The 13,629-nt window shown below is 53.3% G+C and overlaps 3 protein-coding genes across 3 annotated transcripts; 2 read left to right on the plus strand and 1 right to left on the minus strand.

Annotated features, from left to right (window-relative positions):
* Positions 1-5: 5 nt before the first annotated feature.
* Positions 6-10,992, plus strand: BPH1 (Beige protein-like 1). The gene is given in 7 exon segments (XM_062885716.1): positions 6-1,073; positions 1,091-1,313; positions 1,412-5,182; positions 5,243-5,637; positions 5,701-6,181; positions 6,233-10,563; positions 10,620-10,992. 5 exon segments carry the CDS (start codon positions 2,563-2,565, stop codon positions 10,650-10,652), a joined length of 7,860 nt encoding a protein of 2,619 aa, XP_062748845.1. The 5' UTR covers positions 6-1,073; positions 1,091-1,313; positions 1,412-2,562; the 3' UTR covers positions 10,653-10,992.
* Positions 10,889-11,642, minus strand: N19M (n19m, NADH-ubiquinone oxidoreductase 9.5 kDa subunit). Its single transcript, XM_062885715.1, has 2 exons — positions 11,300-11,642; positions 10,889-11,237 (listed from the first exon to the last, which is right to left on the minus strand). The coding sequence occupies exons 1-2, from the start codon at positions 11,487-11,489 to the stop codon at positions 11,185-11,187; spliced, it is 243 nt and encodes an 80-aa protein (XP_062748846.1). The 5' UTR covers positions 11,490-11,642; the 3' UTR covers positions 10,889-11,184.
* A 133-nt stretch (positions 11,643-11,775) lies between these two features.
* WBP1 (oligosaccharyl transferase glycoprotein complex, beta subunit) lies at positions 11,776-13,548 on the plus strand. Its single transcript, XM_062885714.1, has 4 exons — positions 11,776-12,075; positions 12,148-12,258; positions 12,320-13,035; positions 13,098-13,548. The coding sequence occupies exons 1-4, from the start codon at positions 11,913-11,915 to the stop codon at positions 13,527-13,529; spliced, it is 1,422 nt and encodes a 473-aa protein (XP_062748847.1). The 5' UTR covers positions 11,776-11,912; the 3' UTR covers positions 13,530-13,548.
* Positions 13,549-13,629: the final 81 nt, after the last annotated feature.

The following is a 13,629-nucleotide window of genomic DNA, read 5'->3' on the forward strand; positions in this document are numbered from 1 at the left end:
CTGAGAATGACCACAAGGACAGCCATGGGAGTATCAAGGACAGCATAAAACACATCATCTTTGCCACGTTTTAACCTGATTGTCCTCTCTTGTCTACGTGCTCTACATGGCGACTAGTTAACTCAACGGGCTTCCAGCGCCTGTTGAAAACCAACAATGCCCGCCCGTGGTCCAGCTGCTGCTGTTCCCTCTGTGCCGGATGAACAGCTTCCTTCTGGGCTTACCGCCTTGCAGCCCTGGTTCGAGGACCCCTGGCCCGACTGTCACTTGATTCGCGGAAGCTCTCTTGGAGCTCCAAGCTGTTCGACATCAAGGCACAGCGCATCAACACGACACTGCTCCTGCTTCCGATGCTGCTGTGGTCCTCAACCGCTGCCCTTATCCAACCAGCCTGGGCGAGGCTCACCGCGACGAGATCTGGGGTCGACCACAGCGAAGCGGATTGACTGCCTTGTCAGATCCCCTGTCAGGAACGTCACGCTTGGAGCTCTCCGACGATGCCAAGGTGCCAGCCAGCGCGGGGATCTCCACCCAAACTGGAACTGGTCATGAGTCCCCAGCACGTGCCGGGTCTTGTATCGTTTAGGGACGTCTGACTCGACTGGCCCCGACCACCTCACGCTTCCCTTCCTGTTCCTGGGGTTGCCTTCGCTGTTGAGATAATATGGAATAATGAGAAATGCATCCCCTGTTTTAGTCCGGATTGATTGCAGCGGTGCACCACCGAGGTTTGAGCCACTATTGGTGACCTATAGGTACCAGATTATGCCGTGACTTGCAACCTTGATAGACAACCAGTTGACCGATTACATCATACCTTGCTCAACTGAGCAAACCAGCGCATTCGTCTCACAGCTGGTATGTTGACTGGCACATCGACGAACCGCTTGCAAAACTTGGATAAAAGGCAGCAGTTTGTAATGAAGCCGTCATTAGATAGTATTCTCATGGTTCACCTCACAGGCAACACTTCGCAACACGCAGCCTGTCCCTTGGTGAACCTCCGACGCGGGTCGCTGTGGAGACCACTTTGACCGTGGTTTATCGCCCTATCTAGCCACCTTATCCATATCTTGATAGGCGATCACACAGCTGACGGGCGTGACTCCAACTGCAACCCCTCAATCCCCTCACGGAGACTCTTGCCTCCCTCGTGGTGGATCAACACCATGTGTACACTCCAACCCTGGTATTTTTGTTAGCGCGGGACTTCATGATATTTCCCACCCCCAGAACCTCATCCACAACCAATTTTTACGGTGAAAAAAGGGCATCGTAAGATTCTTCTTACTTTTTAGATTATCATCGTCCAAGTGAGTGTATTATTTTGGCGTTCTGAGGGCAGATGTTGTAGATATTTGAAAACCTGATCCTGACCCCTGTGACTGACCACTATGTGTCTATTGTCAAGGGAACTTTGCTGAACATAGAGGGGGCTAAGCAATTCCGGGTTGTAGCTGTGTTTTCTGGCATCTTGACGACGCTTCGGGCAATATCCAGCAACATGTTCCAGACTCCGTGACTCCCTTCTCCAATTCTGAAACCCCAATCCAATCGTTGGCCGTCGGAACCAGAACACAGCAGAGGCTTGTGATTCTGCGATTTCCACGACATCTTGCATTGCATGTAATATTATTGCCCCGTAGACAGAGTGTGAGTGAGGCGGCATACCAAACGGATACTGAGATAGACTCTGCATTCAAGGTGATACGGTATCTATGGGGGACTTTAAAAGGTTGTAGGCATGGATTTCGGATGCTCCAGGGAAGCACTTCAGCGAGTCCATGATTGGATATCTTGGGTGACAGCTACCATATACCGAGGCCCCATGCCGCAGCATTTGAAAGACTGACATCAACTAGGAGCAGTTTATAGACTGTGAAAGGAAAAATCATACCATTCTCCAGGGCTGAGAAACCCAGAAGTCTCTTTTTTGTGCTCTTTCAGAACAAGTCTCCAAGGCAGACCAAACAGCCACTTCAGTTACACCCGTCTCAGCCCCACTTACAAGTCCCACTGTTTCAGTGATGCACCGCCACAGGACCCCTCTAAATGGATCCCTCAGGTGAATTGGATTCGGCCTTCACCAGCGCTGATGTGGCCCTGCAAGGCAGCTCCAGAACAGTGGACAAGCTCGAGGCTGAAGGCTGACGGGAGCTTCTTTTTGGCCTTCTAGATAGGAGCAGAAGCCTCCACGACCCAACCACCAGCTCACCGGCACTCACTTGGCTCCTTTCCATGAGGGAAGCTCTTTGCTTTGTATCTTGATCTCATTCTTTTGGCATCTTACCAATTATATCGCCTAGCCGTCGACCTTGGCCTTGGCCGCGAGAAACATCGGATTCGGTACTCGTATGCGGCGGAGGTACCGCTGACGATGCCGGCGTAAGCTCTGTGGTGAATATTAGCACCAACGGAAAGCATGCACATGACAGCTCTCTAAGGTTTTACGACGGCGGATTAATACACAAAACTGCGAAACCTCGATGGGATATTCGAGCGCAGACAGACTTTCATAAGAAGAAAAGCGATTGGGCTATTCCCCCACCAGCGGTCCCCAATATGCTTGCCGTGCGCTCTCGACGTTATCGATCGTCGACTTCGGCTTCGACCGTCCAAACATCGAAAGCCGCCGAGGTCCTCCAGCGTCTGCTTCGACAACTCTCCGAGACAGCAAACTCCCGCTCTGCCGATGGGTACCCCGAAATCGAGGATCTGCTCGAGCAGATCCGCCAGATACACCAGCACGTTGCTACCGCGCAACCGCCTTCCCAACCTCAAGACGACTTTCGACACTTGAACGGCTTCCAGACCCTCCTCGAAGTTTTGCGATCGTTCTCGGGCTTTTATAACATACAAAAAAGAAGCAAAGACGAGAGGAGGGGAATATTTGATTTGCTTCACGTCATTCTGGCAACTGTCTCTGCCGCATTCAGGGGCCATCCGGGAAACAGGAGGTACTTCCAAGATAGAGTCGATGGCGGAGGATGGGAGTCTCTGGAACAAATAATTGCCAGCATTGGTGTGGGAGGCGGAGAATCAGACTTGTGGACAAACTGTCAATTGTTTGGGAAGCTGCTATCGTTCGCCCTGGACGACCAGCGGCTCGATGAGCTCTGTCGTTCTGTGGCTTCGTCCTCGACGGCATCTCGGCCTACATCCGCCCCTGGGACGGAGGATCAAGGAGAGTCACCGACACCGATAGGGGACAATACAAAAGAGAGTCAGGGCCAGCTTGACATTTTAGAAGCTATCGAGGCCAGGCTTGCACAGATTCTAGGGCCCAACACGGTGGTTCAGAATGCCGAGATTATACGGACGGTCGTGGGCTTTTGGGAATCAATACCGAGAACCAAAGGGGCACCGCCAGATTTGGCTTCGATGATCGTCTTGATAACGCTGTCGTCTGTTGGTTCGGCCTCTCTTTTCAACCTCACGGCATTACATGGAACCGGCATGCTCTCCAGACTATTGCGACTGCTGTTCTCTAGTGAGCGCATTCTTACCGAGGCCGAGACAGAAAAGGCGTTGCCCCTGAGCAAATCGCTCATGTACCTTGGGGTAGACCAGCTGGCTGATGCGCAGTTTTTACTCTGCAATCGGGACGAGGATGTCTCTGAATTTTGTCTCGACATGACGGAAAAGAACAACGGGCCACCTTTCATTCAGTTTGACCTGTCACTTCACGGTCATTCTTCCGTTGAACTGCCCAACCTCGGGCGACCTTTTCCACCCCATTCGTCAGCCGGATACACTTTTGCTGCCTGGGTCCGTGTCGACAGATTCGATCCCCATTCGCACACCACACTCTTTGGAGTATTCGACTCTACGCAGACCTGCTTTCTGCTGGCTTACCTCGAGAGGGACACCAAAAACTTCATTCTGCAAACATCTGTTATCTCGTCCCGTCCCAGTGTTCGGTTCAAGACAGTTTCTTTCAAGGAGAAGCGGTGGTATCACATCGCCATCGTGCACCGCCGGCCCAAGGCACTCGCTGCAAGCAAGGCCAGCCTCTATGTCAACGGGGAATTTGCAGAGCAGATACGGTCGGCATATCCAAATCCACCCCCCATCTCCAACACGAGCACTGAGAGCTTCGCTTCGTTTGCGTCAAGCAGTCACAAAACAAATCCAGTACAGGCATTCCTGGGCACACCCCGTGATCTTGCGACCCAGGTTGGCCCTGGTCTTGTGCATTCGAAATGGTCCCTTGCCTCTGCTCAAATGTTTGAGGATGTCCTGAGCGATGATTTTCTTGCGGTGCATTACCGACTTGGACCACGGTATCAGGGTAACTTTCAAGACTGCCTTGGAGGGTTTCAGACGTATGAGGCCTCGGCCGCTCTTGGACTCCGTAACGAGCTGTTCCATCCCGGCAAGGATGAGAACTCGGATATCCTCAGAGCTATCAGAGATAAGGCTGGCTCCATTGTTCCCGAACAGAAAGTATTGCTCAGCATTCTCCCTAGGGCGGTGTTCCGTACCGATGGCAAGTTCATGGACTCGTCGCTCTTTCGGTCACTGTCGAGGAACTCGGCCGGCAGTTTGTTCCATACTACCACCAAGACGGGAGTCCCTGTTGCGATCAACGCTGCTGTTCCGTGTATCAATGATGCGCTAATCAGAATGAACGGAGTATCGCTTCTCGTTGGCGACCCAGTCTTGACCACGCCGTATTACTTTGATGACAATTTCTGGCGACTTGGTGGCTTCACACCTGTGGTGCTGAAGCTGGTTGAGCGCGCCACAACCCCTCAGGATCTCCTCCGGTCTGTCGAGATGACCTTTCATTGTATCGAAAAGAGCTGGCGAAACAGTGAGGCCATGGAGAGGGACAATGGATATGCTATCTTGAGCATGCTTCTGCGGGCTAAGCTCGGATACGGAATTCCGGCTTCAGACAGCGTCTCACAGTCGTGGCGGCTTGCCGTCACGAACGAGGCAAGAGACAGGCTCAGCTTCCAGCTCTTGAGCTTGGTCCTCAGCTTCGTGGGTTACAAACATGCGGACCCCATCGAATCATTTGTCGTGAACCCTCTCGCTTATCGTATTCTCCTCATCGACCCCGATACCTGGCGCAAGGCGGCCCCGATCACCCAAGAACTCTATTACAAGCAGTTTGTGACCTTTGCCGTGAAAAGCAAGCACCACCAATTCAACAGCAAGCGGCTGCTCAGAATGCGTACGTTAGAGTTTGCTTGAGGCTCATCAGTATTTCATATACTCACTACTCATTCTATAGGTATCATCAAGAGGCTGCTGGATGCTCTCAAGGCCGAGACCATCTCGGAAGACATCCTGCCTCATTTCATGGCCTCGTTTGAGAGTCTGGTCAAATGCAATTTTAATGCAGAGGTTCACCGTTCTCTTGCCCTTTTCATCACCTACGCCTTCCATACCCCTGCTGGCTCCCTGCCCCGTACTCCCAAACCTATATCCAGAGCAGGGACGCCTTCCCTGAGCAACCTGAGAAGACCAGTCCCGGTTGAGACGGGACCGTCCTCCTCGAACGGCCCCTCAAGATTACTTACAAAGAAACAATTAGGCATCAAGTTCCTAGAGATGTATACACGGTTTCTCTGCGAGAAAACCAACCCGGCAGACATCCGCAAGTTCGCCAAGACAGTAACAAATAAGGTGATATTCGGTGTCGACCCAGAGAGATTCCCGAGGCCATATGTAGTACTGACGCCCTTGCAGTGGCTCCTCTACCTGCTTGCGGAGGACGATCCAGAAATCGTCGTCCACGGATGCAAGATTCTCGCCCGCCTCATAGTGTCGCAGCCGACAACGTACACAACCAAATTCTCTACTAGGTCTGGAGGGTTTCACATCATGGCTCACCGCTTGAAGCAGTGGTGGGACATTGCTACTCTCTGGCCGATCCTGTTCAGTATCCTGTTTGGGTACGACGTTGCGAATATCAACTTTGACAAGTCGTTTGACTTTTTCAGTCTCTTGGAGATATTTGGGAATCGACATGTGGTTTTCCCCGATGTGCTGCCGGTTATCATCTCGATGCTGCAGCACGGGCTGAGGGATATTCTCAAGTATCAGGATGATCCGGACTCTCCGCAGGGAGACTGGGAGACGCCCAGGAGTGGTTCGGAAGGTCTTGCTGCCGTCCAGACGCGTCCAAGGGCTCGGTCTATGGAACTGGGCCAGGCTTTGGAGCCGCGGAGTATGTCTCTTTCTTGCCTTTGCTCTGGATCTTCGCTGACATATTGCCTAGAAACACGCCTGCCTGACAAAGAGAGGGTCTCGGCTAGTGTTGGAGTTCTTCAGACCGTTGTCCGCTTTTTGTCAGACATGCACAGTCGGTCGGCCAGCTTCAGAGATTTTGCCCTCAATTCTGACTACGTTCGCCTCCTTTTCTCGGCATTGTACCCCATCATAGTCAGCGCCGATCCCGTTACCCCCGACACTGAGCTCAACTCCAAGGACTCGGTCCTCACATTTGAGGGAGGCGACGTGCTTATCAGGCCGGTTCCCGGCTCTTCGACTACGGCCACTCCAATCATTCGAACCGCAAACGCAGGACAAATGGACGTGTCACCGACGTCTGTACAGGGTCGCGGTACTCCTCTGCGGCGACCTTCCTCGTTCATATTGGTGGCATCACAACAGCAGCAGCCACTCTCCCCACGCATCCCCGCTCGTCTCAGCCATGTCATGTCGCCAAAGAAGCGGGTAAATACGCAGAAAGTCAGCAACGTGGTACTCGAGGGAGTGCTGGAGCTCATCATCAACGTCTTCACTGATCAGCTGCTCGTCCGAAAGGAATTTCCTGGTTTTGGTCTCTTCTTGAAGGTTCCTCCCGGCTTTCAGGAACATCAGGCCTACTTTGAGACCTATGTTCTTCGTAATGTCATCACCCACTTGAAAAACACCATTCAGCTCGAGCAAAAGACCCTTCTCGAGCCGAGGATTCTGCAGAACATGTCTCGGTTGAACATCCACATGGTGGAAGCGATCTTTGAGGGGTGGTTCATGAATGGAGCAGAGACGATGATTGACTTTGCCGGGACTTTGCTGGAGTACCTGCTGCGACCTGACATCTCGTCTTTGAAGAGCGTCCGTCTTTGCAGCTCGGCGGTGGCAACGATCAGGGCATGCTTCTTGAAGCTGACGCTTTTGCGGCTGTCGGACATGGATGATCCGCAGTGCCAGGATGCGGATGCTGTTGCTAGCATGGGGCAGCTGATGTACTGGCAGACTGTGCTGCTCAACTGTCTGCAGGTGGAGGATGATTACATGAAGCTGTTGTGGTATCAACTTTACAACAAGCTGGTTGATCCGAGAGAGCAAGTTCGGATGATCGCTGCGACGGTGTGGCGGATCATGCTGGTGCAAAAGCCGGAGGAGGCCTCGGTTTTGTTCAGGCAGATCATGACGCCTGATCAGCAGCATCTGACGAGGGGATTCAGAAAACTGACTGAGCTGGATGACAATGCGTTTTTGGAATGGGTTGATCAGCATCGGCCTTCGTTGGATGTGTTGTTTGTCGGGGGGATTTCCAAGACGTGGGAGGAGTTTGTTGGTGGGGAGAATCAGCGGTACAATGACACTGCGAGGACGAGGTTGAGGAACCGGAAGGAGAAGTTGAAGCAGTGGCATGCTGAGTTGAGGGAGAGGGAGAACGTGCTGTTGAGGCATGAGATGGCGAACAGCGCGTGGATGAAGAGTATTTACTTCACTGAGCACTTCAAGTACCAGAGGCACTTGCAAGACCAACAAGATGACAACGCGTTCTTGGCGTGGACGTTTAGCAAGATGGACAGGGACTTGAGGAGGCCGGGAGCGGTGTTTGCTGAGAGGCAGGAGGTTAAGTGGAAGCTGGATCGGACGGAGGGGAGGAATAGGATGAGGTTGAGGTTGTTGCCCGAGTATCCTGATCAGCATAGGGAGTATAGGCCGAAGAGGGGGGATAATTCGGGTCTGAAGCTGAATACGGGGTTGGCGGGGGGTCGACAGTCGAGCATTGGGATGACGCCGGCCAGTTCGACGCCGCCGATCGAGGCTGGGGAGGAGGAGGATACTGCTGAGGAAGGGGAGGAGGTGGTGGATGGGAAGGGGTTGGATCGGCAGGGGGTGACGCCGGAGGATGACTTTGAGCTGGTGGAGGATCCGAATGATCCGGATGGGGATGATAATTTTGAGGACAAGAACAGGAAGGTGATGAGGAGGTTGCAGCAGGGGGATTCGGTGCAGAATGTCTTCAACATTTCCAGGATCATTGGGCTGGATGCCTCGGAGGGAATCTTGATTGTTGGGAAGGAGGCGCTGTATCTCATGGACAGCTTGTTTCAAAGTGCTGATGGCGAGATCATCAACGTATGGCAAGCACCGCCGGAGGAGCGAGATCCGTTTTCCATCATCATTGCTGGCAAGAAGGCGGATGAGGCGCGCCAGGAGCAGAGCCGTGCTGGTTCGGAATCGCGCAGCTGGAAGTGGCGGGAAGTTCTGATGCTGTCCAAGAGACGGTTCCTCTTCCGGGATGTGGCCATTGAAATGTTCTTCACTGATGGCCGCAGTTATCTGCTTACGGCTATCAACTCGACGATGAGAGACGAGATTTATGCCAGGCTTACCGCCAAGGTGCCGCATAATAGCAACCCGAGTTTGTTGCCGAATCCAGAGGATGCCTGGAGATTGGAGGCTCTTAAGTTCACCGAGGAGGCACCGCAGACGCTGGGGGCCAAGTTTGGCAGCATTTTCAATTCGTCGGGGTGGAACCCGCTGATGAAGAGGTGGCAGAAGGGAGAGATATCCAACTTTCACTATTTGATGCTGGTCAACACCATGGCGGGCAGAACGTTCAACGATCTGACGCAATATCCGGTTTTCCCGTGGGTGTTGGCGGATTATACGAGTGAGGAGCTGGACTTGAATAATCCGGCGACGTTCAGGGATTTGTCCAAGCCGATGGGCGCGCAGAATCCTAGTCGGGCGGCGGATTTTAACATGAGGTACAAGAGCCTGGCCGAGATTGGGGAGACGCCGTTTCATTATGGGACGCATTACTCGTCTGCGATGATTGTGTCGTCGTATTTGATTCGGTTGCCGCCGTTTGTGCAGTCTTACATACTGCTGCAGGGTGGGACGTTTGATCACCCTGATCGGTTGTTTTTCTCCATCGAGGGGACTTGGACGTCGTCGTCGAAGGATAATGGGTCGGACGTGAGGGAGCTGATTCCTGAGTTCTTTTACCTTCCGGATTTTTTGACGAATGTCAATGGTTACAACTTTGGTGAACGCCAAGGTGGCCAGGGGAAGGTGGACAATGTCATCCTGCCCCCTTGGGCCAAGGGCGATCCCAAGATCTTCATCGCCAAACACCGTGAGGCTCTCGAGTCTCCCCATGTGAGCCAGCACCTCCACAAATGGATCGATCTCATCTTTGGGTACAAGCAGCGCGGAGAAGCCGCGGTGGAAAACTTGAATGTCTTCCACCATCTCTCTTACAAGGGCGCCAGAGATTTGGATGACATTGTCGACCCTCAGGAACGTGCCATTACCACGGGCATCATCCACAACTTTGGCCAGACCCCCCACCAAGTCTTTACTCGGCCACACCCCGCCAGGGAATACGACCGCTGCCCGATCAAACGGTTGGACACCTCCATCTCCGCCCTGACTAAACTCCCCTACCCGCTGCTGGAAAGCCACGAACGGGTGTCGTCATTGATTTACGTCCATAAATACGACCGGCTGCTTTGCGCCTCCCCGTTCAGGATCAACCTCCCTCCGTTCTACGACAAGTTTGTCGAATGGGGTTATGCGGATAACTCGGTCAGGTTCTTCTTTAGCGACAACCGCCGCTTGGCGGGGCTGCACGAGAATCTGCACATAGGGCAGATATCAACCCTCACATTTGCAGACAGCAAAACGCTGATCACGGCCGGGGAGGACTGTGTCGTTTCTGTCTACAACGTGCAGACATCCCCCGGAAAACCGGTGGAACTGCAGCAGAGGTCGAGCTTATTCGGGCACAAGACTCCGGTCACCAACATCGCGGTGGCGAAGGCGTTTTCGACGATTGTGACGGTATCGCAGGATGGGGTTGCGTTTCTTTGGGATCTGAACAGGTTGGAGTTCATCAGACGGTTGCCGATGCCGATGAGGGGGGTGGGACAGCAGGTCGAGTGTGTGGCTGTGAATGACACGACGGGGGACATTATGGTTTGTGTTGGGCAGAGCGTGGTGTTGTTTACGGTGAATGGGGAGGTGATTTTGGATCAGAATGTATGTGGTGGTGGTGGTGGGAGCGAGGGGGAGGTGACGGATGATTACGTGCATAGCTGTGCGTTTTATGAGGGGTCGGGGGGGAATGAGTGGTTGGAGAATCAGTTGGTTTTTACGGGGCATAAGAGGGGGAGGGTGAATATTTGGAGGAAGACGGTTAGCAAGGAGGGGAGGTGGGTGCTGGAGTGGATGAGGAGGTTGGATCATGTGAATCAGGGGAAGATGACGAGTGAGAGGGGGGAAAATGTGGAGGCGGCGGTGACATGTATTGCGCCTATGGAGAGGTTGGTGTATACGGGCGATGATGATGGGAGGGTGGTTAGTTTTCCTCCCCCCCCCCCCTGATGTTGATGATAAGCTAACGGTGGTGATAGTATGAATGGAATCTGGTCCAACGAGAGAGGTGAGACAGGGCTGGGTTTGATCGGCACAAGCGGACAATCAACATGAAATAAAGGCCACGAGAAGATGGTCAGAAAGGAGAGAAGACAAGGGGGGAGGGGGGGTGGGTTAAGCGCCAAGGAGTGGGTGGTCACTCATGCCATCACCATTGTTATTACATTTCCAGCGAAGTGTCTGAATTAGAGTTGATAGATATTTGGATGTGTCCTGCGGGAAAAAAAATGAAAACCTTTAATTTCTCACCCATTCTGCAATATGGCTTTTGGTTTACCGGTTTATGACCTCATGTCTTTGAAAACACGTCTATTCGTATTAGACCACCCTCTCTGCCCGTTTATAAACGCCAATATGTACAATTGATACAGCTTCTCTTTTCCACTCTTTCTGTCTGTCTCCATTGCTCCCTCTCTCGGCCTGGACCTCATGTACGCCCATCATATCGTATCGGTTTTTCGGTTCCAATGTTCAATCCCCTCTTCTGCCTCCCATCCCTCAGCTTCCTTGATGTTTCCTTCTCGGTTCATTCGTCTCGTCCCATTACTCCGTCTCGTCCCCGTATCCCGTCAACTTCTTCCTCGGCGTAGTTGGCACTATTATCACAGACACTGATTAGCACAGGACCCAATGTCTATTGTTGTGCAAGAGTATATACCGGGATAAGTCATGGGGATCTGAGGCGCGTCATAGTCGCCCAGGGCGCGGCGGACAGGAGGGACGACGATGAGGTGCAGAGGGCCGAAGCCGGCGATGACGCAGGACCAGAAGAGGGAAGGGCGCTCGCGGGCGGCCCAGCGGCAGTATTTGAGGGGGGTGGCCCAGAAGCGGGGGGTTGCGCCGGGCATTTTTGTTTTCTTTCCTTTGCTTCGCCCTTGGTTAGCCAATTGCGGGTGTTTGTATAGGTTGTGGTGGCATGAACATACGGGTGGTGGTTTGGGCTCGACCTGACCTGGGGTGGTGGGAGCTTTCGAAGCTACTTGGGCTGGGGCGGTGGGAGCTTCAATTGACTTGATTGCGATAGGTTGATGGCCGGTGAAACTGCGGGTATTCTAACAGAGCACTGAGCAAGAGCAGGGGCCCCGCAGTCTCAAATGTTTAAAGGTGGGTCTGGCATCAACGGGGCAGGGGGGTAGAAGTTGGGGTCTTGGCAAGGCTACGTATGCTGAATTGGTGATTATTAGCTGTGGTACCTAAAGCTGCTGCTGTTGCTGCGCGCGCCCGTGGCATCAACTTCGACAACTATACAACAGACGGATCGATCGCCCAAGATGTTACGGTCAACATCGCCGCTCCTTTCGTTATTTTCTTTCCTGCTATGCTGGGGGGCTGCACTTGTGTCGGCTGTTAGCATCTCCGGCAACAGGTTGCTGGCTGTGTTTGATGAAGTGGGCGAGAAGGAGAATTATAGCAAGTTTTTGGGCGATTTAGAGGGTATGTTTGCAGAGGATGGACTGGGAATGGGATAGGGAGCTGGAATGCTAATCAGTTGGTTGTGAATTACAGGCAGAGGATTCCAAATCACATATGAGACCCCCAAGAGCGAGTCCCTCGTCCTCTTCCACCTCGGCGAACGAGCTTACGATCATGTCATCTTCTTCCCGACCAAGACAAAGGGTATGCTATTCTCTTGTTTTCTCTCCAAACATACCACATTACTGACACCATGCGCTTTTAGGACTCGGCCCCAACCTGACGCCCCAAATTCTCGTCAACTTCCTCAACGCCAAGGGCAACATCCTCCACACCCTCTCCTCCGAGACTACAACCCCCAACACCCTCGTCTCCCTCCTCGCCGAGCTCGACATCACCCTCCCCACCGAACGCACCGGCCTCGTGGTCGACCACTTCTCCTACGATACCCTCTCCGCCGCCGAAACCCACGATGTTCTCGCCCTCCCCCCACCCGTCCCAGTGCGCAGTGATATCTCCCCCCTCTTCTCCGCTGGCGCCCCCAAAGACGCCCTCCTCGCCTTCCCCCACGGCGTTGGCGCTGTCCTCGGCCCCCGCGAGCATCTTACCCCCATCCTCCGCGCCCCCAAGACCGCCTACTCCTACAACCCCAAGGAGCAAGCCGACGTCCTCGATGTAGCCGAACTCTTTGCCGCCGGCCAGCAGCTCTCCCTCATCACCGCTTTCCAAGCGATCAACTCTGCCCGTTTTGTCCTTCTCGGTTCTGCCGAAATGCTCCAAGACAAGTGGTTCGTCACCGAGATCGCCGCCCCAGGTGGTAAATCCGTCAAGACCTTCAACCGCGAGTTCGCCAAGCGTGTCTCCGCCTGGGCGTTCCAGGAGTTGGGTGTTTTGAGGGTGAACTGGATCGAGCACCACCTCAACGAGGTGGCTGCTGTTAACGAGTCAAACCCCCATATCTACAGGGTAAAGAATGATGTTGTATGTATCCCCCCCTATGTAACCCACCTCTTATCATCAACTAACAATGGCGATAATGCAAGACCTACACCATCTCCCTCTCGGAATACGCCTACGACAAGTGGACCTCCTTCTCCCTCCCCGCCAACGACATCCTCCAGCTCGAGTTCTCCATGCTCTCCCCCTTCCACCGTTTGCCTCTGACCCTCGACGAGACCCACTCCACCCCCGAAGCCTCGGCTTACACCGTCTCGTTCAAACTCCCCGATCAGCACGGCATCTTCAACTTCAAGGTCAATTACAAGCGCCCCTTTCTCACCAACGTCGAGGAGAAGAACACTGTGTCTGTCAGACACATGGCCCACGACGAGTGGCCCCGCAGCTTTGTCATTAGCGGTGCCTGGCCTTGGATTGCGGGCATCGGCGCAACGGTGAGCGGGTGGGTGGTGTTTGTTGCTTTGTGGATGTACAGTGCCCCTACGGATAAGAAGGTGGGGAGCAAAAAGACCAACTAGATATGGGTGGGTGATTGAAAAAAAAAACAAGGTCTTTTTTTATTTAAATTATCTATGTACAAATGTGGTTGATTTGTTTAGGTTTTCGTTGGAGCATGCA

Source organism: Podospora pseudocomata, assembly GCF_035222375.1.
Source record: "Podospora pseudocomata strain CBS 415.72m chromosome 1 map unlocalized CBS415.72m_1, whole genome shotgun sequence".
NCBI classification, from domain to species: Eukaryota; Fungi; Ascomycota; class Sordariomycetes; order Sordariales; family Podosporaceae; genus Podospora; species Podospora pseudocomata.

Excerpts from the sequence above, each read along its gene's own strand:
- BPH1 (XM_062885716.1), top strand. The coding sequence starts at position 2,563 with ATGCTTGCCGTGCGCTCTCGACGTTATCGATCGTCGACTTCGGCTTCG. Across the intron at positions 5,183-5,242 it reads CAAGCGGCTGCTCAGAATGC|GTATCATCAAGAGGCTGCTG; the intron begins GTACGTTAGAGT and ends CTCATTCTATAG. Across the intron at positions 6,182-6,232 it reads CCAGGCTTTGGAGCCGCGGA|AAACACGCCTGCCTGACAAA; the intron begins GTATGTCTCTTT and ends CATATTGCCTAG.
- WBP1 (XM_062885714.1), top strand. The coding sequence starts at position 11,913 with ATGTTACGGTCAACATCGCCGCTCCTTTCGTTATTTTCTTTCCTGCTA. Across the intron at positions 12,259-12,319 it reads CTTCCCGACCAAGACAAAGG|GACTCGGCCCCAACCTGACG; the intron begins GTATGCTATTCT and ends ATGCGCTTTTAG. Across the intron at positions 13,036-13,097 it reads ACAGGGTAAAGAATGATGTT|ACCTACACCATCTCCCTCTC; the intron begins GTATGTATCCCC and ends CGATAATGCAAG.
- N19M (XM_062885715.1), bottom strand. The coding sequence starts at position 11,489 with ATGCCCGGCGCAACCCCCCGCTTCTGGGCCACCCCCCTCAAATACTGC. Across the intron at positions 11,238-11,299 it reads GATCCCCATGACTTATCCCG|TGCCAACTACGCCGAGGAAG; the intron begins GTATATACTCTT and ends CTGTGATAATAG.